Here is an 18,816-nt window from a genome sequence, read left to right on the forward strand (position 1 = left end):
GCTTCACATACAAAGTTTAATCCTGGTTGCGTAAGTGTGTTTTCTATAGGAATTTAGTGGGACTAAGATATGATGTTGGTCTTCATCTCTCTGAGCTTGTGTTAGGAAGCACAATCATTGGAGCGTGTGAGTGTGGTGCGTGGACGTGTTGTATTTTCCATGTAATCGAAAAATGACATGGTAATTTTGATGCGTGAACGAGAGTTGTACTAAACCAATTTGGTCCAAGAAATTTATGGGCCTTAGCCATTACCCCTATGTAATTTCGGCCCTGTTTTTGTGTGCTAAGATGCTACATCGCTCCTGCGCATATACTATCCTTCGACAGCCTTACGGGCGGGTTAGTCGCACCGACGGTGGCGCGCCGCGTCGGTCGCCGTTACGCAGCTTCCCCCTTCTCACAGGTGCTGGTGCGGGGGACGGCGGAGTTTTCAAATGGCGAGCAGCCATGCGCCCATGCCGCCCATGCAAAAGAAACAGAATGGCAAGCCAAACCACCATGTGACCCCAGGCAAACGCAGACAACGCCTTCCCCGGTCGCCGCCTCGCCAAGGGACCCCATTTCCACGGCACCTCAGAACCGAGGAGAGATGCCCTGCCAACCTCCTCGATCGTGGCGGTCCGCGGATCCGGCGCTCGTTTCGCTCGGTTTCCTGCAGAAAACACGCTGTCCATCTGGAGTTCTGGACATCTGGTCTGAACTCTGAACACCGATCCGTTCTCTATAATTAAGTGACAGCATATCACAATCTCCTGTACAGTTCTAAACCTGTTTGCTGTCCAATCCCATTGCCACCTTGCTTACAACCAAGTAATAACAGGAGCAGTACTTGCTCAGAGAGGTGATGAGAAGAAAAACAGAGATGATTCAGACTACCCCCTGCGTCGCGCTGCTCTTGCTCGTCGGCGTTGCTTTTGCTGCTCGATCGGCGTCGGCTATCACCGATGGTAAGAGCCTTCCATAGTACATTTGCCAGCTTAAGATCGTACATGCGATTTAGACGGTTAATCAGTTGCACGATAAATTTGTGACGCTCATTTCTGCTTAGATAGTACTGAAAATGACGAAAGATCGCTGATATGTCATTCTGCTTGCTGCGTGTATTTTTCAGGCCTGCTGCCGAATGGCAACTTCGAGGAGGCGCCGGACAAGTCGCAGATGAACGGCACGAGGGTGACGGGTCGCTACGCGATACCTCAGTGGGAGATCTCCGGGTTCGTGGAGTACATCGGGTCGGGCCAGAAGCAGGGAGACATGCTCCTGCCGGTGCCGGAGGGCGCGTACGCCGTGCGGCTGGGCAACGAGGCCTCCATCCAGCAGCGGCTTACCCTGACGCGGGGAATGCACTACTCCATCACATTCAGCGCGGCGCGCACCTGCGCCCAGTCCGAGCTCCTCAACATCACGATCACCCCCGAGTCCGGCGAGATCCCCATCCAGACGGTGTACACCAGCAGCGGCTGGGACTCCTACTCCTGGGCCTTCAAGGCCAAGCACAGCGTCGTGTTGTTCATCGTCCACAACCCCGGTGTCTCTGATGACGAAGCTTGCGGCCCCCTCATCGACTCGTTCGCCATTAAGACCCTGAACCCTCCTCAAAGAACGAAAGGTAATTAATTAATTGAGCCGGGTGCTAACCTCTCCACAAAGCTGCTATCAGTGTGCATCTCTACAAAATTGAATACAAGGATGTGCTCACAGTCATGAAACAATCGAACAAAATGAACCAGGTAACATGCTGAAGAATGGGGGCTTCGAGGAGGGCCCGTACATCTTCCCCAACACGTCCTGGGGCGTGCTTGTGCCGCCCATGGACGAGGACGACTACTCGCCGCTGTCCCCGTGGACGATCCTGTCGACCACCAAGTCCGTCAAGTACATCGACGCGGCGCACTACGCTGTGCCGGGCGGCGCCCGCGCGGTTGAGCTGGTGTCCGGCATGGAGACGGCGATGCTGCAGGAGGTGAGCACCGTGCCCGGGCGGTCGTACAGGCTGGAGTTCTCCGTCGGGGACGCCGGCGACGGGTGCTCCGGGTCCCTGACCGTGCAGGCGTACGCGTCGCGCGGGAGCGTGAAGGTGACGTACCAGTCGCAGGGCACGGGCGGCTACAAGCGCGGGCTGCTCGAGTTCACGGCCACGGAGAAACGGACGCGGGTAGTGTTCGTCAGCATGGCCTACACCACGAAGTCCGACGGCACGCTGTGTGGTCCCGTCATCGACGACGCGTCGCTCGTCAGTGTCCACAGCCACCGCCGGTTCCTTCTGTAATATTATTACTATCGTCAAAGTCACTAGAATTTAAAATGACTTAAAGTTGTCCCATATGAAGGAATATCTCAATTCCTTTTATATGATTCTTATGCCAAAAGGGTGAGATGATTTTTTTTACCGAGGAAAAAAATGTGAGATATTATGGATGCAATTGATAGAAAACCGGGGGTAATTACATAACCGTACATGCTTATTCGAATATTGAATATGACCAGGCCCATGTTTGGATGCAAAGAAATGAAGTCAGTAGAAAAGATGATTGAATTTGACTTGTCTCAACTATCAAGTCACAAGTGTAATGTACTCATTTATGTTAGATTATTGGAATCATGTTTTAAGGTTGAGATCAAGCTCTTCATTAGTAGTCCCAGAGGTAAGCTTCACGTCTACTACATCTATTCTAAAATAAACAAACATACTATATACAATACTCTCTCCGTCTCATAATATAAAAAAGTAAAATAAACAAACATACTATATACAATACTCTCTCCATCTCATAATATAAAAAAGTTTTAGAGTTATATACGGTTATTAAAAAAATATGTACAAATGAATGGTGGATGGTTATGATTGGATGAGTAGTAAAGGTAGGTGTGAAAAGTGAATGGTGGAGGGTTTTGATTGGTTGGGAAGAGAATATTGGTTGAGAAGTTATATTTTGGGATAAATCATGAGGACTAAAAATTGTTATATTTTTGGGACGGAGAGGGTATTATGAATTTAGACAAACTCTTGTCTATTTGTAAACTAGAATACATCACATCTTGTGCTATATTTGTATATTTGTCTATTTTAGAACGAAGGGAGTAGTCAAGATCATTTTAAATTAGACTATGGAATAAACAATTATTCCTTCTATTTAAAAAAACATTTCTAGCCCTCAAACTTTATTAAACAAAATTTCATTTCTACCTTCCTACCTACTTATTGGTTCACAAAATCAAGAAGTTTATTCTTTGCCTACAACTTATCTATTATAGTACTAATAACTACATTTTTAATTAACAATGGACACTTTGGTTGTTTACACTAACCATTAGTTTATAAACCGATGATTAGAAATAGAGTTTTTCTGGGTCGGAAATAATAGACATGTTGCAAGGTCCTTTAAAAAGTCAAATATATTTGTGGCTAGTAAACTTTTTGTCATGTGATATCTTGGTGCATAAAAATCTTTAAAAATGTAAATCCACACCGTTTATGTTTGCTTAACGTACCATCACTATTCCAGAAATACAACGTATCATGTTAGAGTATAAAATAGGAAAGTGTTGTTGAACATCCTATATTTTTGCAAATACTGGACGGTGTTGCACTATATTATCACAGAATGTTTCACATATTGCACACCACGATGAAAAATGTTTCAACGAAAATGTTTCATATGTTTCATTAATTGAGGAAAATTATTACATCTTTTTAACTGAAATTCTTGCTTTCCGTCTTGTTGCTTACAGGTCCTGCAGTATCGTCATGTGTGATTAGTAATAGCAACACAGGCCATTAGCATCAAATGAACGCATTATAGTGTGGATCTAACCAGATTTGGGCCACGACATTTGTGTACTACCCAGTGTGATAGTGTGTCTTAATCGGTACGGCAGAAAGTAAAATTTTTGGGCTAGTGATTTCGGCCTCATGGGCCAGATCGGCAGACCAGACCACGTGTACACCCAACACGAGGCCCGTTTTCTCAGCCCTAGTCATCCCCACTTGCCCGGATCAACGACGGGAGTCGCCGCATCGGGCGGCGTGCACCAGTAACTGCAGTTTGTCACCTCCTCGCAGGTCGCCGCCACAGATGCAGGGAAGGGCGGAGTTTTGTAATGGCAGGTGGCCATGCGAACGAGAAAGAAGGGAAAGGAATGGCCATGTGACATTGTGACCCCAAGCCAAACACCGCAACACGCAGTCGCGCCTTCCCCAGTCACCAACACGCCGAGGAACTCCATTTCCACCGCATCTCAGGACGGAGTGATGCCCTGCCAACCGCCTCGATCGTGGCGGCCCGTGCATCCGGAGTGAGTTTTGCTCGGCTTGCCGTAGGAAGCAAGGTGCCCAACTTGCCAGCACTAGCTCCATCCAGGTTCTTCCGTCAAAAAAAGCTCCATCCAGGTTACATCCTCTCTGAGCACGCATCTCCTCTATAACTACAAGTGCCAACACAGCACTGTGATGCAGCACTACTTGTTTCCATTACCAAAATTCTGCGGCAACTTGTTTACAGCTGAGTATCAGATATTCAGAGTATAGGGAGTACTTCTTGTCCCGAAGGCAGCTGATGAGAAGGAAAACAGAGATGGTGCGGAGCACCTGCTGCGTGGTGCTGCTCTTGCTCCTCAGCGTTGCTGCTCGATCGGCTTCGGCCATCATGGACGGTGAGAACCTGCAACACCATGCTAGCTTAAACAATTGTTTAACACAGTTGTGGTTTTTCACGATAAATTTCTCATGCTCATTTCTGGTCAATAATTTGGCGAGTGACACTTGATAGAAACTAGCTGGTGCACGAGCGAGTTCGCTGACATGTGTGCTCTACGCTGCGTGTTCAGGCCTGCTGCCGAATGGCAATTTCGAGGAGGCGCCGGACAAGTCGCAGCTGAACGGCACGAGGGTGATCGGGCGCTACGCGATACCGCAGTGGGAGATCTCCGGGTTCGTGGAGTACATCGGGTCGGGCCAGATGCAGGGTGACATGCTCCTGCCGGTGCCGGAGGGCGCGTACGCCGTGCGGCTGGGCAACGAGGCCTCCATCCAGCAGCGGCTCACCCTGACGCGGGGAATGCACTACTCCGTCACCTTCAGCGCGGCGCGCACCTGCGCCCAGTCCGAGCTCCTCAACATCACGGTCACCCCGGAGATCGGCGAGGTCCCCATCCAGACCGTGTACACCAGCAGCGGCTGGGACTCCTACTCCTGGGCGTTCAAGGCGAGACGCAGCGACGTGTCGCTCATCGTTCACAACCCTGGCGTCACCGATGACGCGGCCTGCGGCCCCCTCATCGACTCGTTCGCCATCAAGACTCTGCAATCTCCTCCAAGCACCAAAGGTAACTAAAGATCGATGTCACTATTGAAGTTTGCTCTAATGCTGTAATTGCATCCTTACGTAGTTTAATACGTTCTCCGTGAAACAAATCCCGTCAGATAACTTGCTGAAGAATGGGGGCTTCGAGGAAGGCCCGTACATCTTCCCCAACACGTCGTGGGGCGTGCTTGTGCCGCCGATGGACGAGGACGACTACTCGCCACTGTCGCCATGGACGATCATGGGATACACCAAGTCCGTCAAGTACGTGGACGCGGCGCACTACGCCGTTCCAGGCGGCGCACGCGCGGTGGAGCTGGTGGCCGGCATGGAGGCGGCGCTGGTGCAGGAGGTGTGCACCGTGCCCGGGCGGTCGTACCGGCTGGAGTTCTCCGTCGGGGACGCCGGCGACGGGTGCGTGGGGTCCATGTCCGTGCAGGCGTACGTGTCGCACGGCAGCGTGAAGGTGCCGTACGAGTCGCAGGGCAGGGGTGGGTACAAGCGCGGGGTGCTCGAGTTCACGGCGACGGACAAGCGGACGCGGGTGGTGTTCGTCAGCATGGCCTACACCATGAAGCCCGACGGCACGCTCTGTGGGCCCGTCGTCGACGACGCGTCGGTCGTCGGCGTCCACAGCCATCGCCGGCTTCTTCTGTAACATAGGCTAACGTCAACGTGGCATTCATTTTGTACTGCGCCTCTCCGGTTCGTCGGAAATTATGTATAGTTCGATGATACACATATCATTGAATTGAGTTTCCTGCACCGGATTTTCTCAGTAGGAAGACGAACGGATTTGAGATTCAGATGTAGTCCTTCGCCTGTCGAGGGTTAACTCAGACATCTGAGCACCAGAAAATGTTTTCGCCTGTGCTAGATTTCATTACAAATTAGAAGCTGGATGAATGCATTAGTTTTAGTAGAGTGCTACTGAAAATACACTATGTTACACCAAGATGCATTGTTTTAACATTGTACTGCTATACTCCATTTCAGTAGTAGAAAAAATATTGTACTTCTAACTTGTTGGAAAGAACCCTTTTTCACATATATTGTAACAGAGAACAGCTAGTGGTTGAGAGATTGAGCCCCGAGGACCGCCACATGACCACACCGGCCATGGGCCATGGCCCTGTGGAAACTGGAGCCGAATCTTCCATTCGTGGCGGAATGCCACGTGAGTAGCTGCGGTCACTGTTCCTTGCTTACAGCTGCAGCTTTGCAGGTCCCAAGTTGGCAGGACGTGGCCATTCGGATCGCCTCGAAACAGAGAGCCGAGGCCCGAATTCCTCCGGTCCTCCTCGTGACCCACGCACCGGCGCGCGCGCGCGTCGGTGTCACTTGCCATGCCAGTATGCCATGCCCGGCATTTAAGTGGACAGTGGTAGAACGGCACGGCGGCTTTGGCGGTCTCTGGCTCACCAAGCTTGTGCATCCCATCTAGCTCCAGAGAGTCGGACGTCGGGAGCAGCCGAGAGCTCGCGACTCGCGAGAAGGGAGCCACGGTATGACTGGGAGCGCGCGTAGCGTCGTGGCGCTGCTCTTCTTGCTCGTCGGCTCGGCTGCTCGGGCCGATTCAGCCGTCACCGATGGTGAGATCTCGCAGACTGCTACAGCGCTCCTCTGTTAAATATTTTTTGAGCCTTTTGCATGATTTGCACGGTGATGATTTACGCAGTTCCCATGTTCTGATTGACTTCATTTCACCATGATCTATGCTTTATCATAGGCCTGTTGCCAAATGGCAACTTCGAGGACGGGCCGGACAAGTCCCAGCTGAACGGCACGGTGGTGACGGGTCGATACGCCATACTGAACTGGGAGATCTCGGGGTTCGTGGAGTACATCGAGTCCGGGCACAGGGAGCAGGACATGATCCTGGCGGTGCCGGAGGGCGCGCGCGCCGTGCGATTGGGCAACGACGCCACCATCCGGCAGAGGCTTAGCGTGACGCGGCGCGCTTACTACTCCATCACTTTCAGCGCGGCGCGCACCTGCGCCCAGAAGGAGAAGCTGAACATGTCCGTCACACCGGAGTTCGGCGTGCTCCCGATCCAGACGGTTTACACCAGCAGCGGCTGGGACTCCTACTCCTGGGCCTTCAGGGCCAAACACAGCGTCGTGTGGCTCTCCATCCACAACCCCGGCGAGGAGGAGGACCCGGCGTGCGGCCCGCTCATTGACTCCATTGCCATCAAGAACCTCTACCCTCCTCCCCGCACCAAAGGTAACAGTCACAGATCTGTTCCTACTGCTTCGCCGAACAAAAAGTAAGTTTTTTGTTGAGACAATGAACTCACTCATTGGCCTGGCATGTAGGAAACATGTTGAGAAACGGAGACCTGGAGGAGGGGCCGTACATCTTCCCGGACGCGACGTGGGGCGTGCTGGTGCCACCGATCTTCGAGGACGAGCACTCGCCGCTGCCGGGGTGGATGATCATGTCGGACACGAAGGTCATCAAGTACGTGGACTCGCCGCACCACAGGGTGCCGCAGGGCGCGCGCGCCGTGGAGCTTGTGGCCGGCAGGGAGACCGCGCTGGTGCAGGAGGTGGCGACCGTGCCCGGGCGGTCGTACAGGCTGTCGTTCTCCGTCGGGGACGCGGGCAACGGGTGCAAGGATTCGCTGGCCGTGGAGGCGTACGCGGCGCGGGCCACGGCCAAGGTGCCGTACGAGTCGCAGGGCACGGGCGGGCACAAGCGCGCCCAGCTCGAGTTCGCGGCGGTCGCGAACCTGACGCGCGTGGTGTTCCAGAGCTTCAACTACCACACGAAGCCGGACGGGACGCTGTGCGGGCCTCTCGTCGATGACATCTCCCTCGTCAGCGTACGCAAGCGCGCTGCTCGCCTGTAACGTTAACGTTGTTGCACTACGCCGTCTGCTACCCGCGCCTCCGCGGTGGCTGGTGATCGCTTGAAAATCGGGTGCTAATTTGTATGAAGTGTTGACACTTTGACTTAGAGTCGTCGTCAAATTGAAGTACTAGTATGGCTACAGGGTCTGGGTGACCTAGCGCTATAATAGAAGAACGACCGATCCCATCAACATATTGCACAAGCATTGAAGCAAGATAAATACGCGGACGGTATAGAGTAAGAGAATGAGAATGCGAAATGTGAGTATGCGACAAATTTTCAAAGCATAAAACCATGGCATTTTTTCATTAAAAATACTGTAGCTGATTCGGTAATGTGAAAAGGAGACACCGCATAAAGTTACATCATATAAAACTACATACTTATTGCATTATTGCAGTTACATGCAGGTTACGATGTAATTACATTACATATTTAGAATTATCTTATGTTTACGTATGTTAATTTTTTAGAAAAAAAATATCGACAAATGTATAGCAAAACTGATTGTGAGAAAAAAAATATCGACAAATGTATAGCAAAACTGATTGCGAGGAGAATAAAATGTGATACCATAATTATAGCTAGACCTTTTTTTTTCCTTTTCTAGTCTTCTCGTTTTCTCATTAAGCCGCTCATCAATCAACGGAGCCCATGGGTTATTGGGTTGAGGCAAAGTGCAGCCCGTTACAAAACTCATATAAAATTAGACCCGATTAAAAGCATATATCGTGATGCAAATCCAACGGTAAAAAAATTCAACTGACATATTGAAATTTTTCAGGCGCACGCAGACCAGCAAAGCTGATAATTAAACAGTAACTTATCCCTTTTGGGTTTGTTTGGTTCAGCTGGGTTGTAGCTGCACAGCCACTGCGCTGCAGCTCCCCTAGCATAATCTTGCTTGTTGAGTCTTGTAGCTGTAGCGCTGCTGCTGCCACAGCTGGCTCTTCCAAACTCACCCTTTATTACAAAATTGTTTAAAAATGCTCTTTTCATCCTCTCATAGTTTGAAACATAAGTTTGGTTTACTGCTCGGTTGAAAGACTGACCAGCGATTCAGAATTACAGATGCACTTTGCTCCTACAATATTTGTCCTCGTTGGCGAGGGATTTGACCTTGAAGATGCTATAGCGCCAACTTTGAAATAAGAGTAAATTTCATAGAAGCCTACATTTTCAGGTATCGGTGACACAAAACCCAAAATTTAAGGTATTACGATTTATTTTAAGTACTTTATATTTGAAGCTAAAATGTTTATTTATATAAAATACTTCTATTCTATTATTATGTAATAAATTTTTAAAAGAAAATTCATATTTGCATACTCAAAATATGCATCCATCTCGTCTACTTTCCCTAAAAATGAAATCAATTTATTTCTACGAATATAGTACAGGCTATTATTAAATATGATACATGCATGCTTGTAACTGGGTTTCACAAGACATTTTCCATTAAATATGGGTTTCTTTAAACAAATTGTAATACCGGTGTTCGAAAATTTGAGATTACATGCGAAATGAGCAGATCTCAACTAGTTAGGTCACTTGTGATGGAACCTATCCGTTTAGGTTTAAGTCATAGACTTGCATGGATACTCGCATTTATAGCAATTTATCCTTTTGGTGGTAGACGATGTACTGGTTGATAACGAGGTGCTCGTAATGACTTTGTTAATATTAAAATATGCCGCCTAGTCTTTTCATAACTGCCCATAGGAATATGGCATGTATGTTGTACGTGTTCATAGGGATAGTTTACGTACGTTGTGAGCGTCCATGTTTGTAATTTGTTTAAAAAAAGGGAGGGGGTTTGTAAAATTATTTGGAGTTGCAACTCGCATTTCCTCTCAGAACAAAACAAAGTTGACAAATTGCCTCCGTTAGGGAGACGCAGGGACTGCACAGGGCAGGCCGTGAGTTTTAAAAAGGAAGATGAAAAAAGAACGGCCGGCACCCGGCACCCACGACACAGGCCTGCGGAGACTTTGCGCAACACGAGACGGTGGGAATCGCGGCGCCGAGCGGCCGTAGTCCGTACTCTTCGTCGCAGCTTCGCCGAGGCGCCGAGGCGTGCGGAGAAGAGATCCACGCCATCTCGGCTGGGACGCATCGTTTTGTCAGAGCAAGGTGAATAGTATAGCCAACTACTGCTCCAAAATATCTATAGCCAATCTAATAGTTCATTCATACAATAGTTAACTATAAAAATATACTACACTATTAATATACGGTCACACCTCTCACACACACATAACATGTTGGAGTTCGTGTTGCAGCCAGCTATAAATTTATAGCCCGCTTTCTTCTCTCTCTTCTTTTTTCTTCTCGATATATAGTTACAGCTGGCTTATAGCCTACTATTGTACCTGCTCTCATGGCACAGCCCCAGTGCCCCAGGCCCCAAGCTCGAACCCCCAACCCGCTGTGCGCGGCGACGCCGTGGCCCCGAGCTGGGCGGCGTGCAAACTGGAGAGGAATCTTCTGTAGCAGATGGTCCCCAAGTTGCCGTGATGCCTTCCGTACGATCCAGCCGGCGCGTCTCGCGGCGTCCCGGACTCATCCTCCCTGCACAGATCACACAAGTTGTAATAAGCAACAGCTCTTATATATGTGAGCTCGCGCACTGGCCCCTCGCGAATCGGTAAAACGACCTACTCCGATTCGATTTGTCTGTTTGCACCAAGCTCCAGCGAAGTTCGAGTGCTGGACCGTGTGACGAGAGCTCATGATCATGGTCTTGGCGAAGTGCACGCGCTGCCTGGCTCTTGTGGTGGTGGTGCTCGTTGGCGTGGCTGCACCGGTGGTCTTCTCTGTCACCGATGGTGAGCACTCGTGAACAAATACTATCAGCTTGTTAATCAGTTGCCGAACCTTCTATTGTTTTGTACCACGCGAAACCTGCCGTTGACTTATATCCATAGATCGATCCTCACAACTGCATATACATGCAGCAGTTAGTTGTATAATCATTTTTTTTTTGAACGAAAGTTAGTTGTATAATAGATCTGTTTGGTGTGTGAATGTCTCTTTTGATCCTTCCTGCATCTACAGTATTATCACCTGAGTTAAATATCAGATAGCAATTTATGAATGAACTTGATAAGGTTGACAATGCATATATAGATCAGGTGCACACCAGAGAGGATTGAGGATTCAAAGCTCAAATCTTCTGCTGATCATGACAGTGAATTTCTAGAAACTAACAGCCAAAGCCAATCTGCAGCGATCTGAACCACTTTCATTTTTAGTCATAGTAAGTAGTTACACCTGGCTCGTTAATTCTCTCCGAACTCTGAACTCTGTACAGCGTAATACTGTTCTTCATTAGTTCACTACTTCACTGCTTAAGAAACCACTGCTTTGCCCTTTAATCGCTGTAATGTCGAAGCTCAGTTCTGTTTCGAGCTACATAATACAGCAAAGTTGCTTTGCGTTCGGACTTTTTCTAGTTCAATTTTCAGTTCCCTATAACAGAGAACCCCTTTCCTCTGTTTTCAATATCATTTCTCACTTTGTGACAGCTCGATCATATATTGTGCGTACAGGCCTTCTACCAAACGGCAACTTCGAGCACGGGCCGGACAAGTCCCAGCTGAACCGAACTGGGAGATCTCTGGGTTCGTGGAGTACATCGGGTCCGGGCACAAGGAGCAGGACATGATCCTGGCGGTGCCGGAGGGCGCGTACGCCGTGCGCCTGGGCAACGACGCAACCATCCGGCAGCGGATCAGCGTCACCCGTCACATGTACTACTCTGTCACATTCAGCGCCGCGCGCACCTGCGCCCAGGCCGAGAAGCTGAACGTGTCCGTCACGCTTGAGTTCGGCGTGCTCCCGATCCAGACCGTGTACACCAGCACCGGCTGGGACTCCTACTCCTGGGCCTTCAAGGCCGAACACAGCGCCGTGTGGCTCTCCATCCACAACCCCGGCGTCGAGGAGGACCCGGCCTGCGGCCCACTCATCGACCTCGTCGCCATCAAGACTCTTCCTCCTCCCCATCACACCAGGGGTACGTAAGCTAATCCGTTGCTCAAGAGAATTTTCGACATGTCGCAAGCAAAACACGTTATGACGAGTTCAGAATCTATTCAACTGAACTGGCAGGTGGTACAATGCTGAGGAACGGGGACTTCGAGGAGGGCCCGTACATCTTCGCCGACACGCCGTGGGGTGTCCTGGTGCCGCCGATGGACGAGGACGTGCACTCGCCGCTGCCCGGGTGGATGGTCATGTCGACCACGAAGGTCGTCAAGTACGTGGACTCGGCGCGCCACGCGGTGCCGAGCGGCGCGCACGCCGTGGAGATGGTGGCCGGGAGGGAGTGCGCGCTGGTGCAGGAGGTGGCGACCGTGCCCGGGCGGCGGTACACGCTGTCGTTCTCCGTCGGGGACGCCGGCAACGGGTGCATCGGGTCCCTTGCCGTGGACGCGTACGCGGCGCGGGCGACGCTGAAGGTGTCGTACGAGTCGCGGGGCACTGGCGGGCACGAGCGCGCCGAGCTCGTGTTCGCGGCGGTCGCCAACCGGACGCGCGTGGTGTTCCACAGCTCCAACCACCATATGAAGTCGGACGGCACGCTGTGCGGTCCTGTGGTCGATGACGTCTCCCTCGTCAGTGTGGACAAGCACACGGTTCGCCGGTTGTTGATGTAGCATCCCTCGTCGTGTGCCGGGCGGTACTTGACCTGTAGTTGCCTAGTTGCACACACTGTGTTGCACCAGAACGTACTACCTCGGCTCCCAAAATAAGTGCAACCGTGGATATCCGTGCCCAACGTTTGACCGTCCGTCTTATTTAAAAATTTTATGAAAAATTTAAAAATATTTAGTCACACATAAAGTACTATTCATGTTTTATCATGTAATAGCAATAAAAATACTAATCATAAATTTTTTTTAAATAAGACGAACAATCAAATCTGAACATAAATAATACAAAACTACACTTATTTTAGGACGGAGGGAGTGATACGGTTTGTTAGTACGGTAGTAGCTGCCTATGCTGGAGACCCGGAGTAGTCGTATGGACAATGCCAGTACAACTACCCTTGTGCTCTTCAACTGGAAAAGCCGGCATTCGAGCCCAAGCTAGGGCTAAGTTAGTTACAAACTTTTTCTTCAAACTTTCAACTATTTTATCACATCAAAACTTTCCTACACACATAAACTTCTAACTTTTTCATCACATCATTCTAATTTCAACCAAACTTTTAATTTTAGCGTGAACTAAACACACCCTAGATTGCAATCTTGCAACACCTCAGCCCAAATTGGATTGTCCTGTGAGCCACGAGCTCACAAGACGTTGATTTTCTTCCAAAAGTGGGAAGTATTGTATCATGGACACTTCCTTGTAGTACTATTTTTTCGTTTCGTAATGTAAGACTTTCTAATATTGCATATATATATATTAATAAATCTATACACATATTTGTCTAGATTTATTAACATGTACATAAATATGGACAATGCTAGAAAATCTTACATTGTGAAACGGAGGGAATACCGATCAATGTGAAAGAAGAAACGCGAGATGTAGGCCTGGTTTAGTTCCCAATTTTTTCTTCAAACTTTCAACTTTTCCATCACATCAAAACTTTCCTACAGATAAACTTTTAACTTTTTCGTCATATCGTTCTAATTTTAATCAAACTTTTAATTTTGGTGTGAACAAAACACACCCGTAGGCATATAATATTGCTGCTGTGAAGGTTTTGACTTTTCTAGATGCATGAATGATATATTTGACTCCGGGGCAGAAGGATAGTAGTACTCCTACGTTAGTACATTTGAATGGATAAAAAATCTGAAAAATGCCTTCAACGGTCTGCCGTGCCGGCCAGTGCGATCGACGAAAAGTTGAAAATAACCAATAGCAAAGCACTGCAGGTCTGCAGCCGTGCCGTACTACACGAGGTGATAAAAAAATTAAAAATTTACGTATGTAGAAAAGTTTTAATGTGATGGAAAAGTTAAAAGTTTAAAGAAAAACTTCGATCTAACTCGGGCTGAGTCGGAATCTCTCCTGCTACTGGTAGTGCCAATGCGTTGAACAGAGCGTGTGCCACCCAAGCTCCACGTGGCTGCAGGCGGTCGCTCTGCGTCTGCAGCGTGCCACGGGCATCGACGAAGATGCGTGCTGTCCCTCTAGTACGTGGCGTCCGGCCCGCGAGTGTCGGCGTGGTCTCGCGGCCAAAGCTGGGGAGCTCTCGTCGGCGTGGGAGTCCATCGGCGATCATGACGAAGGGCGCCACGCTTTTCATGGCGCTGTTCGTGCTTTGTCGTCGGCGCGTCTGCTCGACCGGTTGTTGATGTTGTTGACGACGAGAACTAGGTAGTCCGAACATGTGGTACGTGATTTGCCAAATACGTTTTCATCTTGGTCTTGCGCGCAATAGCTCATGTCCGACTCACAATTCGTTTGTGTTCACGATTGCGGCACCTGATTGCTTTATACAACTGGGCCGGGCCTACTTTACATGTATAGGCCTACTACCAAACGGAAACTTCTACTATGGGCCAGAAAGGTCCCAGTGGAGCACAAGGGGCCGCCATGGCACTAGGAGATTTCGGGGTTCGTGGAGTACATTGGATCCGGCCTCCGGGCACAAGCAAAAGTAAGTGATAGAAACTTCACAAATTAAGGATCACTCCATCCTAACGAAGTTAATGTGGATGATTATGCAAGAAATTATGGCATATCTTCTCGAGAGGTAAAGAAAACCTTCAATGTACCCATGTGTACTATTTCAAAACTTCAGTCAAAACCAACAATATTAGGGTACACATGATTTTTCAAGCATATCTTACAGCCTTTAACTTTCAAGATACTAATTTCTGAAAACAACCATAAATCATACTATAGGTTTTTTTAGGAAACACAATACAAGTGCATACATTTGTATACACGCACACACACTCACCTCTACGATCTTTAACTGTTAAAACTGTTAACATTTCAGCCTTCAACCAGATTTCGGGTGGTTTGGAGTGATATGGTAATGTAGCCCAGCCCAAGGAATAAACCTTTTTTTTAGTTTTTAAAATTACTACTTGAACTATAGAAAAAGGACCACTTGACATTACGTACCATGTGTCTATTATGCAAAATGTGTGCAACCTGAGTAAAAAAATTGTGTTCCATGTAAATAAGATGGTTGAGTTATCTCATGAATAGATACAATAGTATTTCATATATTCAAGAGCGTGACCGATATTTACTTTTTTTTCATCAATTTGAGAAGAAGGATGCAAACAACTCTAGCAATGGAATTTCTCTTAAAAATAAGAGGTATTGCATCCTCCTCGTAAAAAAAAAATACAGAATGATTTCTCTGACGGTAAACCTACATTAATTATTGGCTCTTCGTTTCCCATATATTGACATCCATGCGTACATAGATTGTCCGCTAGCTGTTACCGTATAGGAAACTCATTTAAGCCGAAATGTTCCAGGTACATTAATGTTATATTTCTCCCGTTGTTATTCCAACACACATATGTAATGGACGAGTATCATAAACCAGTGTACATATATATAGCAAATACAGGAATTGAAGGAGCATACGTGTATAACAACACATCATGCATGCATGCGCTCGTGTGTAAGCGGCGGAATTATTTTTAAGTAAGCTATAAGCGAAGACAACTACTCATGCATATTTGTCCCAGCACAGTGTACGTAGCACTGTACCCAACAATCAGCCATAGCTAGCTTAGAGTACGTAAGGATACATCAATGCGGCGCGACGTCGACACTGCCACGCTGGTGCACACACCTACGTACGTACATGCACGCACGCATGAGTTGTTGGCCGTGTCTGTAGATCTGGTCTAGTGGCCAGGGCCTCTCGGGCTCGGCCCCGCCGTGAGCTGTGCCACCCACGCCATGAGCAGAGACCTCGCCCTCTCGTGCAGCGACGTCGCCATCGCGTGGGCCGCGCTGTGCTGCTCGCCCGGCAGCCGCCGCGCCGCCTCGACGGCTGTCTGCAGGATAGTGGATGATAGGGCCACGAGTAGCAAGAAAACGGCGAGGATTTTGTCTCTCTGGGACGACATGATCATCGATCGATCGATCGCCGAGAGGTGAGCTGCTTGTGTACTACCACTCGATCGATCGATCGAGCTGTATGTTATTTGGTACGTGATCAGGGTAGCTAACCTTTCTCGCGTATATATAGGCTCCATTTCTCACCGTTAAGCTGCACGTACGAGAGAGAATTAGTTTGTCTGTTGTGTGTCATGTGTGTGGTTAGAAGAGAAGGTCCCCTGGCTAGCTAGTCAGTAGCTAGCGTGCTTAATTGCTTGTATGCAACGAATCTTTGATCAGTGAGTTTGCCTTAATTGCGGTAGGAAAACGAGGCCGATCGGTCGCCTTCTCATGGGTGGGACAGTGGACAGTTTGCACTATAGACCAACGATCGGTCGCCTCATGCATAGGGATGGCAATCGGGTCCGACGGGCACGGGTAGTGCCTATCCATACCCGTGCCTATAAGATTATTTGTGCCCGTGGATATACCCATTACTACATGACGGGTAAGGATGGTTGTCCATGCCCATCGCCCGCGGGCGCCTTGTGCCCGCGGGCATGCCCGTTTACCCGCCACAACAAAAGTAGTGGAACAAAAAGTCTACAAGCTTCTAAGTTCGAATTGAACTTAAAACATCAAATATTCTCCGCCTCGGTGTGGTGTCTCTTCTCTGGCGGCGATAGAGTAAGGGGGAGAGAAATAATAAGGGAAATAAAAAGAAAACCGTAGAAAACAAAGAACGTGGCCTATGTATTCTAGTGGATTTTGATCTTAACCTACATGTAAGTTAGATTTTACGGGTAAACGGGCAAAGCGGGCATGGTTAATGATTACCCATACCCATGTCCATTTACCCATCAGGCATAGTTTTTGACCCAATAAGATACCCATGGTTATAAAATGGAGAACAAACCCAACTCTAATAGGGTTTTTATCCACGGATAAACGGACAAACGGGCACAATTGCCATCCCTACTCATGCATGATGTTCAACGAAGTTCACATGACAGATCCAAGAGCATGCATAGTTTCAAACTGTTGATGATAAATTCTTAGTATAATTAAGCAGACCCGTATGTAATAATGATCTTTTTTTCTCATAAGTATTGTACAAACCACCATGCGTGGCGCATCCTATCAACACGTACGATCAAGAAATGGAACCTCGAAACAGATCCCAAAATCGTGCAAAAATCCTGCTTAAACACATTAATGTGGTTACAATGTTTAATTTAAGGATAGTTTTGTCATCTTTGAGAAGTTACTGAAAAATAGTATATTTTTATATAAAATTTAATATCTTTATTAAGTATCTTGAGCTAGGTTAGTGTAACATTTAGATATCTTAAGGTATTTTCTTATGGATCTTAATTTGAACCTTCCTGATAGTCTTGCATAAATAAATTCATTGTTACAGCAAAGCTATTAATTTTTAGTTTATTATTCTTCTCATGCAGGAGTTTGTCCGCCATGAGCTTTATTTGATTATTGTTATAACCTTACTCTATGTATGCTTTTGTGTGTATCCATGATGCAGAGAAACCAGAGATGTAACCATGTAATGCTAATTTAGTTTGGTATCACATTGTGTCCTAATTAATTGGTAATTTTCAATAGCATTTCTTGATGTTTCGATTGGTATCATTTTTTGCCAACACCATCTCTTACGTAGCAATAAATTTAGTAATGCCAAAAGTTCCATAAAATTTTGCACTACCGAGATTTAGGCAGGGCACCAAATTAACCAAACTGGCCCATAGTTATCTTCTTTTATCTTAAAGAGTTGTTGAACCGTTGATCAGCTGTAAAATACTTGAAAAAGGAAACTATACATAGGCTACAATACCCATGAATAACTAGATATACATTTGAACTTTAGACAGAGCTCCTGGAACCACACTCATAGGCAAGATACATTCGACTAGCTAGTATCACTAAAAATGATTCACTTAATTAGAATCATCATCTGTTCACCTAATTACTAGTTTACCCATCTAACCAGTATAAAACAAATGCATAACCTACTCCTGAACTTCGCGACAGTGGTACAACGTCTAAACAAGCTAGGCCACAATTAATCGAGTTGCGTACCTGCGTTAATCAGAGCTCTCGGAAATTTAGGCGGTGATGGAAGTTTCGCCCGGACGCTTGATCGATGGAGCGGATTTGTTTACCCTCCCCAACGCCCACCGTCGTGGGTGCTTGTGGTTTTGACGGGCAGCGGCAAGCACAAGAGCCCGCAATCTCGCACGTCTTGCCGCAACGCCATATGCGAGTGGGAGCTCAGAGCTAGCCTGAGTACCAGAATTAACTGGCCTACTACACGGCAGTACACTGTACACGCCTATAGGTGTGTAGTGTATCGAACGCTTTAGATCGCGAAAAGCATTGACCATACGCATTTCTATATCAGCTACATGCCGGTCGGTGATCGGTCGAAAGGAACATGGTGAAGCTAAAGAAAAAGATGAAGGTACTGTAAACAGTTAGCGTTGTTCTACCTGCCTGCCACCGGTAGGAAACAAGAGTACGGGTCGACTAGCTCCCCGAGAAGAGCTGGCACCGTTCAATTCAAATGGAATATAGTTTTACATGATGAGTGTAATACTCCCACC

General features: G+C 47.9%; 3 protein-coding genes and 1 pseudogene across 3 annotated transcripts; all 4 read left to right on the forward strand.

The window, feature by feature from the left end:
* Positions 1–461: 461 nt before the first annotated feature.
* On the forward strand, positions 462–2,474 carry LOC4336268 (BIIDXI-like protein At5g11420). The gene is made up of 3 exons (XM_015779686.3): positions 462–948; positions 1,113–1,610; positions 1,732–2,474. The coding sequence occupies exons 1-3, from the start codon at positions 846–848 to the stop codon at positions 2,268–2,270; spliced, it is 1,140 nt and encodes a 379-aa protein (XP_015635172.1). The 5' UTR covers positions 462–845; the 3' UTR covers positions 2,271–2,474.
* Positions 2,475–4,457: 1,983 nt separating this feature from the next.
* Positions 4,458–6,342, forward strand: LOC4336269 (BIIDXI-like protein At5g11420). The gene is made up of 3 exons (XM_026024591.2): positions 4,458–4,654; positions 4,829–5,326; positions 5,424–6,342. Exons 1-3 carry the CDS (start codon positions 4,558–4,560, stop codon positions 5,960–5,962), a joined length of 1,134 nt encoding a protein of 377 aa, XP_025880376.1. The 5' UTR covers positions 4,458–4,557; the 3' UTR covers positions 5,963–6,342.
* Positions 6,343–6,674: 332 nt separating this feature from the next.
* Positions 6,675–8,266, forward strand: LOC9266741 (protein DUF642 L-GALACTONO-1,4-LACTONE-RESPONSIVE GENE 2). The gene is made up of 3 exons (XM_015779643.3): positions 6,675–6,896; positions 7,034–7,531; positions 7,624–8,266. The coding sequence occupies exons 1-3, from the start codon at positions 6,812–6,814 to the stop codon at positions 8,157–8,159; spliced, it is 1,119 nt and encodes a 372-aa protein (XP_015635129.1). The 5' UTR covers positions 6,675–6,811; the 3' UTR covers positions 8,160–8,266.
* A 2,632-nt stretch (positions 8,267–10,898) lies between these two features.
* LOC4336270 (BIIDXI-like protein At5g11420) lies at positions 10,899–13,588 on the forward strand (annotated as a pseudogene).
* The last annotated feature ends 5,228 nt before the right edge of the window (positions 13,589–18,816 follow it).

This window comes from Oryza sativa, chromosome 4, assembly GCF_034140825.1.
Source record: "Oryza sativa Japonica Group chromosome 4, ASM3414082v1".
NCBI lineage: Eukaryota > Viridiplantae > Streptophyta > Magnoliopsida > Poales > Poaceae > Oryza > Oryza sativa.